General features: G+C 40.3%; 1 protein-coding gene across 11 annotated transcripts in view; it reads left to right on the plus strand.

The window, feature by feature from the left end:
* The window catches only part of ERC2 (ELKS/RAB6-interacting/CAST family member 2), a 1,404,232-nt gene that overhangs the window by 508,457 nt on the left and 876,828 nt on the right, over positions 1–18,947 (plus strand). For 6 of the 11 annotated variants that reach the window (XM_073592266.1, XM_073592267.1, XM_073592271.1 and 3 more), the window contains 2 exons: positions 7,222–7,272; positions 9,503–9,696. In XM_073592266.1, coding sequence (XP_073448367.1) covers positions 7,222–7,272; positions 9,503–9,696 — 245 coding nt within the window. The remainder of the gene's footprint in view (positions 1–7,221; positions 7,273–9,502; positions 9,697–18,947) is intronic. The other 5 variants (XM_073592270.1, XM_073592273.1, XM_073592274.1 and 2 more) reach the window with 1 other exon arrangement.

The following is an 18,947-nucleotide window of genomic DNA, read 5'->3' on the forward strand; positions in this document are numbered from 1 at the left end:
GTTCACCAGGGCTTCACAGGTTGCCACTGGAGTCCTCTTCCACTCCTCCACAACGGCATCACGAAGCTGGTGGATATTAGAGACCTTGCACTCCTCCACCTTCTGTTTGTGGATGCCCCACAGATGCTCAATAGGGTTTAGGTCTGGAGACATGCTTGGCCAGTCCATCACCTTTACCCTCAGTTTCTTTAGCAAGGCAGTGGTCGTCTTGGAGGTGTGTTTGTGGTCGTTATAATGTAGAAATACTGCCCTACGGCCCAGTCCCTGAAGGGAGGGGATCACGCTCTGCTTCAGTATGTCACAGTACATGTTGGCATTCATGGTTCCCTCAATGAACTGTAGCTCCCCAGTGCCAGCAGCACTCATGCAGCCCCAGACCAGGACACTCCCACCACCATGGTTGACTGTAATCAAGACACACTTGTCTTTATACTCCTCACCTGGTTGCCGCCACACACGCTTGACACCATCTGAACCGAATAAATTTATCTTGGTCTCATTAGACCACAGGACATGGTTCCAGTAATCCATGTCCTTAGTCTGCTTGTCTTCAGCAACCTGTTTGCAGGCTTTCTTGTGCATCATCTTTCAAAGAGGCTTCCTTCTGGTATGACAGCCATGCAGACCAATTTGATGTAGTGTGCGGCATATGGTCTGAGCAATGACAGGCTGACCCCCACCCCTTCAACCTCTGCAGCAATGCTGGCAGAACTCATTTCCCAAAGACAACCTCTGGTTATAACGCTGAGCACGTGCACTCAACTTCTTTGGTCGACCATGGCGAGACCTGTTCTGAGCAGAACCTGTGCAGCTCAGTTTCAGGGTCTTGGCAATCTTCTTATAGCCTAGGCCATCTTTATGTAGAGCAACAATTCTTTTTTTCAGATCCTCAGGGAGTTCTTATGGTTAGCATAAACCGGAAGTACGTCAACACTTTTCACCCCTCCTCCAGGGCATCAAAAGGCATGTCATTTGATGACGCCCAGGAGGAGGGATGAAACGCGTCGACATACTTCTGGTTTATGTTAACCATTTATGCAATTTCCACCTCCGTGGAACGCACGCCATACAGTGGCGAACTAGGATGTTTTTTACTGATGCCTGTCTTTTCCAAATATCCTGTAAGTGGTGCTTTTAATGCGCTTGATAATTTATGTTAAGCGGTGTTTCACTATGAGTTTCTTCTCTATTTTCCCATCTATGGAGTGTGGCATATCCTTTCTGTCGTAAAGCACCCTCTTGGAAGAGTTTGTTGAGGAACCATCCTACATATCTCCAGACCAATAGATCACTGCCTTTTTTGATCCCAGACTGCGAAGCTGAGGGTCTATTGTTTCTGGTGAGTGGGGTCACCGAAGGGGGATTCACCTCACATTTTGCGAAGTTTTGGAGCACCATTGCACTTTTTTATAGAAGCACCAAGCATTTTACAGATTTGTGCATATTATATTATATATAATTTTGTTGCATTTTGAATGTCACAAACACATTGATGTATATGGCACTAAAATGTATATTGTATAATATAGGCTGCCAGCGCTGTTTTATACTTTCTATCACTTATGAGTATAGGGCCGGCCATACACAGAGCGAATTTCTTTCTTGCAACCCATGGTTCCCTGTGGAAATTTGCTTGATTCTCCTATCAACACAGACAGTGTTGATGTGGGAATCCCTCCTGCCAGGCCATTGTCTTCTCCCGGCGGGGACAGCTTCCAGAAGACACTGATTATAATTGCATTGCTGGTTGTACCTAAGTTGATCGATTGTTCAACATGGTACATTCAGCCTGCCCATACACAGTTCAAACTATGTATGGACTGCCTAAGACTGGGGGAAAAGCTGTGGGAGGGGAGGACTTGAATAAGTAACTGCCCCAAAGATGTTGTTAGACTTTAAATCATACATGCACAACCTTTTCTTCCCCAGTTGAGCACAATTTGATCAGTCTGGTCAATAACCTTTTATGCAGGAACAAGGACTGGTTGATCTCATATTGGTAGGCCTGAACAAGCCAAGTGGTAAATCAGGCGAAGTTTTATATAATGAGACCTGCAGTGGAGCTTCAAAAGAATGTAATCATACAAAGACTGTTTGTAGAGATTGTGAAAAAAGACACATACATTGGAAACCATAGATTTCAAGGACTCTAGAATAATATAACACTGACAATGGGTGTAGGCCAACTGAACATTTGTAGCCCTAACATGCAAGAAAAGACCAGCAGTACTATTCAATTATACCTGTGGTGAGTTTTTGTGTTAGAAGAAAATAATACATTAGAGTCACATTTTAAACGTTCTGTTGTGTTGAAGGATCCTGCAAAGTACAATGTGCATGCATGTTTTATGCTGTCTTTGTTGTGCGTGAGAGTGAGTACTCTTTCTTGTATATTCAATCTTTTTCTTTCCAACAAATCTTCTTGTAGGTATGGCAAAGGTTTATAAATACTAACTTCAGCCAGGGGCACATCATCCTATTGTTATGAATAAATAAAATAAAAGTTAAACTAGGAAAGCATTAAGTTTATATAGTTTGAAGTTAAATGTTAGTTCTGTTGTGTACAGTCAAGACCAACCTATCAGAGACGAAAGTGATGAATGCTGGAGCTGATTTATGATATTTGGAAAAACAATTGAAATTGTGGCACAAACAAATGCTAATGCACCATTTACATGAGTTAACTTCTATCCCTCTAGATAAATGTGAAGATACGCTTGTGTAGTATAGGTAGTTCATAAAATGTTCATAAGGAGTTCATAAAAATCACATAGAAAGGGTGTTGTACTTCAGTAGCAGTGTTGCCAACCTACCAGATTGAAATTTACTGACACAACACCCAAAATTTACTGGCACAGCCAAGTTTTTACTGGCATTTCCAAAAGTTACAAAATTACAGTTTTAAGTGCAAAAGAGAGTATTTAGGCTACAAACAAGTACAATATGCAATTAGCAATATAATTTAAAGTAGTGTTCCGGCCGAAATTATACTTTTTAAATAAAAATACCCCTATAATACACAATCTTAATGTATTCTAACAAAGTTAGTCTGTAAACTAAGGTCTGCTTTGTTAGTTTATAGCAGTAGTTTGTTATTTTATAAACTTACAGCAGGCCGTGGCCATCTTAAGTGTGGGCATCTGAAGCCAGACTGTATTTCTTCCTGGATCTCATCCTTGCAGATCTCGCACATGCTCAGTGCAGCACAAGCAGTGTAATAGGTTTCAGGTCAGGTTTCCATATCAACGGCAGTGTCAGAGGAAGTTGCTGCCCCTTCCCATAAGGCATTGCAAACAGGAAATGATGCGATGGGCCACGGCCAGGGAGGAGGAAGTGAAAAATGAATACAGCAGATATACAGTAGGTGCTGAGAAAAAAAATTAAAAAATATCCAATTCGTTCACAGTGCACAGTTTAGTGAGGGATGCTGAAGAGTTGTAAAAGTGGGTGGAACTCCACTTTAAGGTAGATAATAAGGCAAAAAAAATATTTTTTATTTTATTTTTGATATAGTAAGTAAGTGACTCAGGGACAGAACTCAGGAGTGCAAGAAATTAGAATGGGCGCACACACACATAAAACTGATTCACAATGACACTGACAGCAGTGTGCAGCAGTACAGATGATGATGACACCTCACCAACATGACACGTCCCCTCCTGAGTCATAGTGACAGTCTCTCTCCAAGCCTAGCGGTCCCTCCAGTCCACTCCAGTCTAAACAGCACTGACGGTCCCGGTCCCATCCTGCCTTGCTCCCATACGGCAGACCCGCACACAAGGCTCTGGCCATTCTGCTTGGCTGCATTGCACCATGACATCTCACGACATGCTCAGGCACCGCCTCCGCCAGAGCTGCCCAATCACACTGTAGCAAGCTCTGGGATAGTCTCAGCCGGCTCCGGACCAAGCCAAGCGTCACAGCCATATTTTTTACTGGCAACCTTTTACTTTTACTGGCAGTAGGAAATTGCCTGTTTTTTTACTGGCTGCCAGTAAAAAAACTGAGGGTTGGCAACACTGCTTCAGTAGGCACCTAAAACTGGAACGAAAAAGGAACACAAGGTGGCACCAGCTAAGTGCAGCATCATTACGAATAAAAAGCCAAATGCAAACTCACAGAAATATAAAATTAAAGCGTTTATCTGCAGCCATGTCACATTAGATGGAAGCCATCCACCTTAGTAATCTAAGCTCCCTATCTTGCATACAGGCACTTGCTGGGGTAATTTAGACAGGAGCCAATTAACCTACCAGCACATGTTTGGAGTGTGGGAGGAAACTGGTGTACCCAGAGAAAACCCACGGAAGCACAGAGAGAAAATGCAGACAGAGTCCTGGATGGGATTTGCCCACCAATGTAAAGTATTTACTGATTATGTGCATAGGGGAGCATTCTAAATGACTGTAAGTGAATGGCACCACAACGCATGTGTACATCGTGCATCAACCTACATTGCAGTTACACATGGTGACACTCATGTTTTATTGCTCTTTACTACTATGTTACAGTTAAATTAGAAAAAGAATTTGCTCCCTGAAAGCATTAGTGCATTAGTAAAACAGTAATTTTGGATTTTGATGACTTATCTTTAGTCTTAGAACCGAGTAACCTCAGAGTGAGAGCTTTTTGTAAAAGAGAAATCATCAGATCGTAGTGAATTGATAGTCATTATTCTCTGAAATACTTCTAGGTTGACTGAATGCCTCCATAGAGCGGAGGAATGACAGGTATATTTTAACACATGTTAACTACATCTGATAAATAGGCAACATTCCACAGTATAACTATGAGTGTATGTGGCACAACTTAACCTCTCCCCTTCTGTCATTTGTCTATTTGTTCCATGATTTGTTCCACCCTTGCTTATCCATCCTGTTCTCAACTGAACAATGGAAAATTGTACAAAATCAGAATTAGTAAAACATATTTCAGGCCTGAGAAAGTGGAAGATATTCATGTTCTGGTGCTCACTTACACTATATTACCAAAAGTATTGTGACGCCTGCCCTTACACACACATTAAGTTTAATGGCATCCCAGTCTCAGCCTGTAGGGTTTGATATTGAGTTGTCCCATCCTTTGCAGCTATAACAGCTTCAACTCTTCTACGAAGACTGTCCACAAGGTTTAGTAGTGTGTCTATGGGAATGTTTGACCATTATTCCAGAAGTGCATTTGTGAGGTCAGGCATTGATGTGGATGAGAAGGCCTGGCTCGCAGTCTCCACTCTAATTCATCCCAAAGGTGTTCTATCAGGTTGAGGTCAGGACTCTGTACAGGCCAGTCACTTGCCTGACCTCACGAATGCGCTTCTGGAAGAATGGTCAAACATTCCCATAGACACACTCCTAAATCTTGTGGACAGCCTTCCCAGAAGAGTTTAAGCTGTTATAGCTGCAAAGGGGGGGGGGGGAGGCAACTCAATATTAAACCCTACAGGCTAAGACTGGGATGCCATTAAAGTTCATGTGCGTGTAAAGGCAGGCATCCCAATACATTTGGTAATATAGTGTATAGCTACAAAGTGTTGATAATACCCAAAGCAACAAGTCAGATTCCAGTTGCAATGTTTGTAACTGTAATTTTTGACAAATCCATATTTAAAGCAGAACTCCACTAAGCATCAATTGTATCTGAACTTGGTGCACAACACTGCCCTGTTCTAGTTCTAGGAAATGAACACAGACTCCTGCTGTTAATGGGACTCTATGCCCTTAGGTTAAGCTCACACAAACAGTTAGGATGGGGGGCAGTAAAAACAGAGGGTTCATCTGTGTTTTTACAGATCTCCTTCCCCCAACTGCCCACCTACACTATGACATGGCTACAGCTTCAGTCTGTTCACATTGCTGTAACCGTGATGCTTTGCTTTATGGTGCTGCAGCTTTGAGTCAGCATGTCAAGTTTGCCAAGTGGTGTTGCTTGCCAAAAACTTTACGGTTGAAGTCAATTGGACCACGCCACAATCGCACCCCAAACACTTGGTATGTGGTTCCGGTATGATATTGCAGTGTAAAATCCCTCTTAGGATTGAAGAAAAAAAAGGCATTCAGGAGGTGGCAGTATTGCCTGTTGAACACCTGTAGACTGGCTCTAAACCACCTCTGATAAAAGGGATCCATTACGGATCACTTTTTAGGTGGGTAGTTGAGCCTGCCTCCCTAGTGTGAAAAAGAATATAAACAAAAAAGTCAGTGCTAGTGCTAGTGTGAAAAAGGCCTTGGTAATTTGGAACATGTGGGGAAAATAAGACCTTTGTGGCCAATTATCTTTCTTTACATGTCATAGCTGAGTGGATCTCAACCAAAATACTTAGTTATCAGAATACCGTTTTTTATGATGTGAATACTCCTATAGTGTAGCATGCCTAGGTAAATGTAGTAAGCAAATGACACCTAATTCCATTCCTACCCTCAGCCCATCTAGATGTCGGAGGTTTCCCCATAGACGTCTTCAGACCTGCCAGAAATTTAGGTGTAGGCCAAGAAGTTGTGTTTTGCCTTCATTGGATCATTTGAACAGTGGAATTAAAGTGCACATACTGCTCTCTTCTGCTTAAGCTGCCCACAGATGGATCAAAATTCGATCAGTTCAGCAGTGACAGACACATTTCTGGCCATTCCTGTTCCACGAGACTGTAGAAGAACTTTTGTTGATCAGTGGCTGCTGCAGCTGATCAGTGTATTCTGATCATGGAGGAGTCCCAGTTTCAGAATACAATGGTACAGTAGAGAGGAATTCTCCATCCACCTCGAATGGGGGAGTCCTCGAAAAACAAGGCATTTATGGCCAGTGAAGATATCGGTTGCAAAGGGCAGCATCTTTGTTGTTCCTTTATTCTCTTTTCATAATTAAATTGACCCCTTTGTGTCCTGTATTGAAATAATTCTCAGTTTAGCCTAGCTGTGTATGATGTCATTTTTCACTTACTCATATTTCAGTATTAATGATTTAAATGAATAAAAACTAATGATAAGTCATAGATGATCAACATAAGTAAATAACACATTTTGTGAATTCCTGCTGTTGAATGTATATTTCTTTTTTTTTTTAACTGCAAAGAATTCAAACCTTCTGACGGCTGTTTTGGTATTTTTTTTTTGTTCCTCGTTTTGCTTTAGTTTGTTTATTTTGCTGTGCATGTTGTTTATGGGACTTTTAGATTAGTCATCGCTTGCTGTTGCCTTGTTTTCTTCTCTTTGCTTGCTCTTTTTGAAGACACCTGTGGGGCGTAATGAGAAGCAGGGGGTATCATTGCTATGTGGTTATGTGAGTACTTATACAACTTATATTATATTGTCTCTGTGCGTGACTAATGTTCGTCTTTTACATCATCACTGAGACAATTGAGTCTGTTTTATGCATGAGATGTCTTTTTTGTGTGATGTTTTATATTGTTATATGTATATTGTTTATGTGTGAGGAAAGAAAGTTAAGTCAGTTTTATGCATGGGTTGATATTAGGTAAATATGTATTAAAAAATATTTTCCCCATTTAATAACTGTTCCCTTTGATAATTGGGAGCTTTGTGATAGGGGAGACGCAGCCTTAGAATTAGGCAGCAGCATTACATCAAATACATCCGTTTGCAGCTCAACCCAACCCTTTATAATGCAAATATTATTTTGTCAAGCCTATCAGTTGTAAGTAACTGTGGACAGGTGTAGCCGGTTAGAATACCTTACATTAAAATTTGAACATATCTAATTGGATATCTGAGCCACCTAACTGAATAAAAATGGCCATACGTGAATAGATTTAATTTGTTCAGCTTTGTTCAGCTTCAGGCTGAACAAAAAAAAATCTAACACATTCCTCCATCAATGCTAAACAGTGCGGCTGGATGAATTTGCCCTGCCTATTTTATTATGACAGCCACAAATGTGAAAAGTGGCTGGAGTTGATTGATTGCGCCTACTATTCCACCAACAATGTTCTGTCTGGTTCCCTTTATTTTCTGAGCCAAGTTTGTTGGCCAGATGGTGCCACCAGGACCTCTCCGGATCAAATTTCGCCCTGTTTAAAAGAAAACAGGTGAATTTTGACCTGTGTATGGCCACAGGGAAATTTGAAAGTTTCATTATTTTGCTTATCCGTCTTAAAATTTAAGATTTTACAGAAATGTATGAAATGTAATGAAATGTAATGTTCCCTAAAGACATTTGTTACATAATCATTAAAATCAGATCATTGAAAAGAGAGCCCATCATGTAGTGGTAAATAGGCTAATTTCATGAAAAAACAGCAAAATTCTGTCCTGCTACCCTGTGTATGAAGTGCTAAGAGTTATTACACTAAACTCTTATGTGGCCAGATAACAGAATTCCAGTGAGCTTGTACAGGAGCCTCTAAAGGAGTTGTTAACACTTCTATACTTTGAGGATGTTGATATCTACTTAGAGATATCTTAAGCATCTTAAGCTGGTCATAGATGGATCAAGTTTTGGCCAGTTCAGCAGTTAGACCAGGGACACCCTGGACAGATCATTTTTTATACACTTCTGCTTTGCACGGTTTTTTTTTAACAAGAATATTTTTATTGAGAAATATTTAAAAGCATTACAATCCCAGAGCAAACAATTAGAAGGTATAAGCGGTGGCACAAAGTTATGTATCCAACCGATTGTACAAATCTGCAATAACCCTGGCACATTAGACAGCAACCATATTTACTCAAAAGCAATGACAGTGCTTAATATACACATTTAAATGCAGGCACAGGGGTTGGTAACCCCATACACTATAGCAGGGTTCTCCAAACTTCCTAAACGAAGGGTCAATTTACTGTTGTTCAGACCTTAGAGGGTCAGACTGTGGCCAGTGTGAGTAGAAAATGTCCAGGCTTCAATAGGAGGAATAGTGACCCGTATTTAATATTGGAGGTGTAGTGTCCCATCGTTGGTATTAGTGGGAGGAAAAGTGCCCCAAGGGCTGGATAAAGGCAAGCAGAAGGCCACATTCGGTCACAGTTTGGATACCACTGCACTATATAAATAGCCTGTTCATAAATAAATCCATCAGGGAAAGTCCCGGGGGTGTCCAGCCAAGGGGCCCTTAGTTTTTTTAATTTCCTTCAGCATCCCCTGTGTTGATAAATATGGCATTCCAGCTTTAAGTAATAATCTTGACATTAAATGAATAATAATTTGGTCAGTGTTGATAATAGATAAATTCACTCACTGCTCAAGGAACTCCTAGGAGCCTCAACCAGAACTCTAGTGTTCCATGCAACCTAGGCTAAGAAGGTCTGGCTTAAATTATAGTGAATACATTCAGACATATAAGTAGATGTCTATAGAAGAAAATTCAATCATAACTCCTTGTACATGGTATCTGGGCCAAGCAGCTCCCCTTTAGGAAATTATTATATTGTTAGAAATAGTTAATTGACCTAAGCGATAAAGTTACAAATTAAAAGCTTTCCTCACACTGTTCATTCATTGTATTTACAAATTCATGACTCTTGGGCGAAAGCTGATTCTTCTATGTACTTTCCAGGCCCATGAAGCAGAAGAGGAGGCCAGGATGAACCCAGAGCTCAGTGACAGGGTCAAGCAGCTGGACACAGAGGTGTCTTACTACAGGGATGAGTGCGGCAAAGCACAGGCGGAGGTGGACAGGCTACTGCAGATACTAAAAGAGGTTGAAAACGAAAAGAATGATAAGGACAAGCAAATAGCTGAGCTTGAAAGGTAATGTGTTCTTCCGTTGATTCCTGAATGCTGAATGACAGCTGTTTGGTTGTTTATGTCCCTGGGGAGACTTATGGCAACTGATAATGCACACAGGATCCAGCACCTAAAGATATTTCTAATAGAGATCATTTTCCAAATCTGCAAATTTCCAACCTGCAAATTTGTATATTTGTATCATTGGATGCTGTAGACTGGCTGTCTCGAGGGAAATAACAGTGATGAGCCACTGCTAAGTCATCAGCTCTGCTGTGCACTTTTAAGTCGCCATGGCCATCTCCTACATTTTAATCCAAACAGGTTTTAAAAAATTTTATATATTGTTGTCAAGCTAATTGACAATCCTATTTTTAATTTCATAAAACCTAGTTTGTATTATTATTATTTTTTCTTATATTTAAATTGCTACAGTTGTTAAGTCCATAAATACCTTCATTGCTTAATACCTTTGGCCATACACCTTTGTCTTTACAATAACCTGCAGACTGATCTGGCTGGTGGAAGAGAGAGGCTTTTATTCTGTTTCAAGTATTCAATGTCTGCATTTGTTTTTTTGTCCCCTAAAGATAATACTTCTGCTCAGTTTTCACGTGGAAGTATGGAAATTCCCTAAGTGGTGAGAAGTTCAGGTCAATGGGAAGTACAGCGCTAATACTGTCCCAGAAGGTGTACCGGGTGTGATTTTAGCACTTTAGGATATGATGTGCGAGCAGAGTAAACTTGGCTAACCCCTGCTTTCTAATCTCAACACGTTGTTCAAACTTCAACAAATAGCGTGATGCATTTTGATAGCTCCTAACCCTATGTGTGATACAGTATCACTGCTTACAAGGGACTATTAAAACAGAAAACATATTTAAATCCTTGTGTTTTGTGATAAAAAACAGGGTTTGTTTTTCAAATGTATTTTTTTTTTTTTTTTACATTTTCAGCTGAATTTGAAAAATATTGTGTCCAATGCTTTTTTAACAGTTATCATTTTCTCATCTATATCGTTTTTTAGTATGCTGATAAGACAAACCTGCTAATATTTAGTTTTTTTACAAATGGGTCCAGCTTTGTCCAATGTAAGTATGTATATCTCCTACCTAAGGAACTGAACTGTTGTGGAATCTGACAATCACTGTAGTAGTTGGTGCTACCACAGTGATTGCCATAATCTTTCAGGTCCTGTGCTGAACAACTAGTCCACTGCATACTGACCACAGGGAGTTGCTTGCTCTGCACCATCACCATTCACAGAACACTATTTTTTTCAATTGATGTAAGAGGTTCTCTGATTGGACAAGGTGGAGAGGAAGGGGGTGGCTTCACAATCTCTGCTTCGTTCACTCAGAAAATGCCCTGTTTTTATTTAAAAAAAATACAAGGCGCTCTGTGAATGGTGGCAGTGCCAGGTGATCAACCTCCTATGGAAGTACTGACTATTACAGTGATTGTCAGCTTTCTTAGCAGTCCTTTAGGTATGAGATATGCATGCTTACATTGATCTTAGATATGCAACTAAGGTCATATCTGGAGTTCAGCTTAATTTACTGTTGGAATATTAGTGGACTTTGGGGTTGCTGAGGGGCTCTGGAAGGTGGCCAGCAGTACAACAGTGATTGCCGTGATCTTCCAAGTCCTGTGTTGAACAGCTGCTTCACTGCATACTGACCACAGGGAGTTGCTAGCTCTGCATCATCACTATTCACAGAATGCCTTGTATTTTTTCAATGAATATAAGATGTTCTCTGATTGGACAAGGTGGAAAACAAGGGCTGTGGCGTCACAATCTCTATCTTGTCCAATCAGAAAATGCCCAGTTTTCATTAAAAATGGCGCTGCCAAGCGAGCAACCCCCCGTGGAAGTACCAACTACTACAGTGATTGTCAGCTTCGTTAGCGGTCCTTCAGGTATGAAATATGCATACTTACATTGGTCTTAAGTATGCAATCAAGGTCAACTTAAATTACCTTTAGAATATTAATAGACTTTGGGACTGCTGTGGGGCTCTGGAAGGTATATACGTATTAATTCAGGAACATTTAGGTGCCTGCATTTAAATGTCCACATTCAGTTTAATGAAAATAATTAAAACATTTTTTTTACCGGAATAGGGAACAGTTTTTTTAATTGCTGTGTGTGCTTCTATTGAAAATAGACCTTCACTTCCTGCCATAGTAACAACATTGTCACAGGACAGGAAGTAAAATAAAATCCCTACAACAGGACAAAAGGAAAAACAAACCTCATAGGGGTTTTATACTGTTCATACGCTACCCAAAGCTAAAAATGTCTAGCGGTACACTAAAAGAGGATTTCCATATTTAGATTTAACAGTAAAGCTTTGTTTAGAACCTCTTTGTGTAGACAGAAAGGTTTGTAAAGCAGACAACTGTTTATAGAATGTTTATTTCATATGCTATTGAATGACTAGCAGGTAAGTGTGTCTGTCTAATGTATCCCTGTTTATCTTTCTATTTTTGGGGGATTTTTCAGTTATGGGTGAGTACATTGATTGCTGTCTTCTTCTGGTAATTGCTCGCATGGGAAATCACTGTAAAGATACTGAATGCAAAAAAGCATGATGCCATGTTCATCTGACAGCTGTGATACAGATTACTTTGTGCATTTTTATCCTCAAACTAAAATTGAAATTTTCAGTATCACATTATGACACCGAGCATTTTAAAATTTTTTTTAAAAATGGCCATTTTAAGCCCCATGTATGATTAACCTTCAGTCCAGTTTAGCCAACTTATGGAAATCCAACTCACTTTTGCTAAGTCCTGCCCTTTCTCGAAATGAGCAAATAGCATTGTTTTGCCAAAACTTTTTTTTTGACACATATATCTAGCCTGTATTTGTAATAGGCCATGTAAAGTAAAATTGTAGAAACAAAATTGGCTTAAGCATCCACAACCGATTAAATTCTCCCTTTTGTTTCCTTAACTGGCAATGATACACGAAACATAGAATTGGGCTGGTTGCTATATTCAATGTAGACAGCCCAATGCATAATTTACTGTATACCTACATACGCTGCACAGGTTATTCATTGACTCCATTATAAATTAAACCTCATTCATGTTAATACCTGAAGCTAATTTAAGTGTGCCTCCCTTGATGTGCACACCCTTTAATTTATTTGTGATCTCATGGCACAAAGCAATACTTTCATTACTCATTTCTCTTAGCCAGAAGTTATACTGGTTCTGTACAATGGTGGAATGTAAAGCATTTTTTGAGCTTGTGACCTAGGGAATGCTTCTTTAAGTTTCCTTTTCGAAGATGCATGCAGGGTGATGCATACAGCTGGGCCTGAGGCTGGTCTATGGTTAAAGGTATCTAAGAAGTGGTGCTCTTCACATGGTCCGCATTTATGAAAGTGTCTTACATGAGAACTGTCTGCATAGCCCAAAGCCACTAGTATATTAGTATGGGATGTAACTGCTCACATCTGACTGATGGCAGTGAGCAACACAATCTAGGCATTATCTGGCCTTGTGGATCAAGGTGTTACTGCTAAAAAGTCTTAATATTGCCTCACAATCATATATGTTTTCATTTGATTATATGATCTCACATATATTTTCCACCAATTATGCATTCCAAGGCCCTGCATTAATATTCCCTTTCATGTATATTTAGTCAGTACATTGTGGTTGGTGAAACCGAAGGTGGTTTTACAGTCATATTGTAATTAGCATGGCCTGCTGTAGTCAGCGTCCGACTTTTAGATTCCATCTGTCCTTTTTCAGAGCTGGTATGAATCTGGCAACTGTGAGGAAATACAGATGATTCTTAAAGGTTCAATCCACCCTAAAATATTTTAGTTACAGGTGGATATTGTTGGGGTCAGCCCCTGGATTTTTATTAGAATAGTATGTTGGGTACACACCGCTGAAAAGGCAGCTTGCGAGATCCCAAACTGCTAAGGAGAATCCGGGTGCCTGCTTGGTTCGCAGCCAACTGAGTACATCACAGGAAGAAAAGGTGGTGGCACATCCAAGAATGAATTATTGAATATGCTTTAAAAGGTACATTAAGACATACTTATAGCTCACAGCCAATCATTAGACACGTTTCACACTACTGTACTCAGTTATTACTGATTGCCCCCAGTGCAAGTACCCATTTATGATCACAAATCGTCAGGTGAGAGCAATCAATGCGATAGTAATACATCCCCAGGATTGATTGTCTCATAATGGACCACAGCTGGGTAGGTTGAGAAAACTTGTGCTGTGTATCACTATCTCATTGATTGATCTCATCTGTCGATTTGTGGGTACTTGCACTGAGGGCAATCAGTAATGAGTAAGCACAGGAGTGTGAAATGTGCCTACTGATCAGCTGTGAACTACAGTATCTCACAAAAGTGAGTACGCCCCTTACATTTTTGTAAATATTTTATTATATCTTTTTCTGTGACAACATTGAAGAAATTACACTTTGCTACAATGTAAAGTAGTGAGTGTACAGCTTGTATAACAGTGTAAATTTGCTGTCCCCTCAAAATAATTCAACACACAGCCATTAATGTCTAAACCGCTGGCAACAAAAGTGAGTACAAGTGAAAATGTCCAAATTGGGCCCAAAGTGTTAATATTTTGTGTGGCCACCATTATTTTCCAGCACTGCCTTAACCCTCTTGGGCATGGAGTTAACCAGAGCTTCACAGGTTGCCACTGGAGTCCTCTTCCACTCCTCCATGATGACATCACAGAGCTGGTTGATGTTAGAGACCTTGCACTCCTCCACCTTCTGTTTGAGGATGCCCCACAGATGCTCAATAGGGTTTAGGTCTGGAGACATGCTTGCCTAGTCCATCACCTTTACCGTCAGATTCTTTAGCAAGGCAGTGGTCATCTTGGAGGTGTGTTAGGGGTTGTTATCATGTTGGAATACTGCCCTGTCCAGTCTCCAAAAGGAGGGGATCATGCTCTTCTTCAGTATGTCACAGTACATGTTGGCATTCATGGTTCCCTCAATGAACTGTAGCTCCCCAGTGCCAGCAGCACTCATGCAGCCCCAGACCATGAGACTCTCACCACCATGCTTGACTGTAGGCAAGACACACTTGTCTTTGTACTCCTCACCTGGATTCCACCAATCAAAAAAAAAAGAAAATGTTTGCAGGCTTTCTTGTGCATCATCTTTAGAAGAGGCTTCCTTTTGGGACAACAGCCATGTAGACCAATTTGATGCAGTGTGCGGCGTATGGTCTGAGCATTGACAGACTGACCCCCATCCCTTTAACCTCTGCAACAATGCTGGCAGCACTCATAAGTCTATTTCCCAAAGACAACCATTGGATATGATGCTAAACACGTGCACTCAACTTCATTGGTCGACCATGGCGAGGCCTGTTCTGCGTGGAACCTGTCCTGTTAAGTTGCAGTATGATCTTGGCCACCGTGTTGCAGCTCAGTTTCAGGGTCTTGGCAATCTTCTTATAGCCTAGGCCATCTTTATGTAGAAAAACAATTCTTTTTTTCAGATCCTCAGAAAGTTCTTTGCAATGAGGTGCCATGTTGAACTTCCAGTGACCAGTATGAGAGAGCGAGAGCGATAACACCAAATTTAACATACCTGCTCCCCATTCACACCTGAGACCTTGTAACACTAATGAGTCACATGACACCGGGGAGGGAAAATGGCTAATTGGGCCCAATTTGGACATTTTCACATAGGGGCGTACTCACTTTTGTTGCAAGTGGTTTAGACATTAATGGCTGTGTGTTGAGTTGTTTTGAGGGGAGGGCAAACTGTTATACAAGCTGTACACTCACTACTTTACATTGTAGCAAAGTGTAATTTCTTCAGTGTTCTCACATGAAAAGATATATTAAAATATTTACAAAAATTTGAGGAGTGTACTCACTTTTGTGAGATACTGTATGTGTATGTCTCAATGTACCTTTTAAAGGATATTCAATGAAGGAATTGCTTTTATTCTTGGGTGTGCAGCCACCTTTTCTTCCTGCCCTGGATTTTCATGTGTAGGAAACTCCAGCAGTGAGATTTCTCTTGCTATTTTTCCCAACTTTGCTCCTGACCACCCAAGTGTTTTGATATTCCTGCTCAGCTCTGCTTTTTCCAACTCCTCCTAGTACTTTCTTAATAATACTGTATATAGTATATAAAAACCTACAAGGAGAGTGCTGCCTCTCATAATGGCTACAATACACAGGGACTCAACAGCAGAAATCTGACCAATAGAGTCCTTGGGAAATATAAGAGATTGTCAGCTGGTTTTACTTTACAGCATCAAGATACATTTTTGGGTGGACTGACCCTTTAATAGTGACTCCTTGATCCTCAAGATAAAGGTATCATGCGCATAACAGCCAATCATATATTCCCTTTCCTCTTCCCAGTGTAATATAGAAGAGCTAAAAAAAGTGGTTGCTTTTGGCACCAGACTATGATCATTCTCATCACACTTTGATAAATGAGGTATAAAGTTCTTATTTGATGTACTCTTAAGGTGTGTGCACACAGACAGCATTTATGTAAGTTTTTCATCCAATTTCAGTTCTTTTGCTTCTAATACCAGGGGCGAAACCAGTGTGCTATTAAGCTGTGTCAAATCTGCCACCGCTCTATACTCCATTCGTTTCCACCTTTTCACGTCAGGGTCAGTTAAAATCTGATGAAAAACGCAGAGTCTGTTTTCATTCTGCTTTCATTACATTTTAAATCCATTTTAATCTATTTTTTTTGTTAATATTGTCCTGTGACTAGTGAAAGGGAAATTACAAAAAGGGCTGAAATGGAAAGAAGATTGGATGAAACCGTAGGCATGATTTTAAAGAGGGATTAAAACTGATTAGAGACAGATTAAAGAAAAGTAAATATGAACCATTGAGGACTGAAAGATGGGAACTGCCATTGCTGAAATATTGGCACAGGGAAGGTCAATTTGACCCTGACCTTACTGTCTAGGGAGTTACTGGCCTGTAATGGGTATACAGGATAGAAGTTTAGACTTCACAGTCTTGGAGCCCAAAGCTTTAAAACCCAACTGTAGCTATAGTTGTAGTTTTGGAAAGAGTGACGAAGGGTTTAAAATGTTTTTAAACATTGTCTGTGCTGCTCAGGTCCCCATTGAAGAGATTTCCTCTCACTTTTTATTCTGTTTGACATGCATCGCCTGGACAGGAAGTGAGAGCAAATATTCCTAAAGGTGACTCAGAAAGTAGTTCAATTCTGATGGTGGTTCTTAAAGAAGAATTCCGGGCATGGTATATTTTCACATAGTTACATTGGTCCAGCTTGCACCAATGTAACTATGTACATACCATACCTGTGGGATCACTCTAGAAGCTGGAAATCACTGAAGTAGACACCACTGTGCCTCTCCACTCTGTCCTATCAAAGAATGCTTTGCATTTATTCGTGAAATGCAGAGCATTCTCTGGAAGGTACACGTGCTAAGCAGCCGACCTCCTGTATTCACAAAGAGTTAGGCAGCTGCTCTGCATGGGACCTGGAAGCAAGTGGAGATCACTGGATTACTGTGTCTTTTTCAGTAATTTCCAGGTTCCAGGGGCAGCAGCCAGGTATGGTATATTTATAGTTACATTGGTCCAAGCTGGACCAATATAACTATGTAAAAATATACCATACCAAGAATTAATCTTTAACCCGTTTTATCTAAAATGACAGGTCCTATGTTTCAGTTCTCACAAGTTAACTTTAGGAGTACACTGGAAAAGCTTGTGTTTTCATATAGTCTTTATTTTTTTAAAAATATATTTCAAATTTATTTTTATAACTGATTGAAAGTGTTTGTGTGCACATACCATCGATCAGGCTACCCAAGGACTCATCTTAATAGAAGTGGATATCCATCTCCGCAGCAGATTTGGCCATCCACTGGGATGACCAGATCTGACAAATATGGGTGGTTTAGCTGGTGTGGACCACCCATATTGTTTGAAGGCACTAGAATCAGATGTTTGAGCTACACAAGCATGCAATGTTTCAGCTCTCTGACTATTTTCAAACTATCTGTGTATTAACATCTTTTGGCTTCAAAAGTCAAAGGCCGTCTATAGGTGACAGATTATTGGCAAAGAAAATGTATTCCTCTACCAATTATCTGCATGGCCCCTTTACACCATCATCATTGGTAATATACTGTCATGTGGTGACTACTGATGTAAAGTTGGTTTTCAGAAACTTTCCTATTAACAAAAACAATTGTTTGTTCTTGTTCCAATCTTGTTGGAGTCTCATTAATTCCATGGTCAACAAGAACACTTTTTATCTAGGAGCTATAAAAGGCATTATCTGTTATGTGTCTTCTGAAGGAAACATTTTTCTAGTCTTCCATTCTATTTTGGCAGTAGAACTAAGATGACCCCAAGTTTCACTCTCAGTGTTGTGTGGAAAGTAAAATGAAGAATTGTTTGCTATAGAAAACAAAAAATGTCTTTTTTTTCAGACACTTCAGTAGGTTAAAAGTAATTCAGAAGCTTCATGTAGATTATTATTATTATTACTATTCAGGATTTATATAGCACCAACAGTTTGTGCAGCACTTTACAACATGAGGGCAGGCAGTACAGTTACAATACAATTCAATAGGGAGGAATCAGAGGGCCCTGCTCATTAGAGCTTACTAACTAGAAGGGAGGGTCAAGTGATACAAAAGGTAATAACTGTGGGGAATGAGCTGATGGAGAAAATAAAAGTACAGCTAGGTGGAGGCAGGATAAGCTTCTCTGAAGAGAAGGGTTTTCAGGGTTTGCTTAAAAGTAGACAGAGTAGAAGATAGTCGGGCAGTTTGGAGTAGGGAGCTTCATAGGGTGGGAGAGGCTCGGGAGAAGTCTTGTAGGCAGGCATGGAAGGGGGTCACAAGGGAGCTAGAGAGCAGGTGGTCTTGGGAGGAACGAAAACTATTTGGTTGGTATTATGAGACACAGTTGGTGAAGTAGCTAGGGGTCGAGTTGTGGGTGGCTTTGTAAGTCGTTGTTAGTATTTTGAATTGAATTTGTTGGGTGAGCGGAAGCCAGTGGAGGGGTTGGCAGAGTGGAGTAGCAGACACTGAGCGGTTGGTAAGATGGATGAGTCTGGCAGCTGCATTCATGATGGTGTCATTGGTTAGGAAGGGGTCGTATTTTGGAAATATTGCTTGGGTTGAGGCGGTAAGCTCTGGACAGATTTACACACTAAGCAGCTACTTGTTGCAGCCTGAGAGATCACATCATTGTGTTACAAATGTGACAGTTGACCACTGAAAAACAAATCTTATTTA

This window comes from Aquarana catesbeiana, linkage group LG07 (assembly GCF_042186555.1).
Source record: "Aquarana catesbeiana isolate 2022-GZ linkage group LG07, ASM4218655v1, whole genome shotgun sequence".
Lineage (NCBI taxonomy): Eukaryota > Metazoa > Chordata > Amphibia > Anura > Ranidae > Aquarana > Aquarana catesbeiana.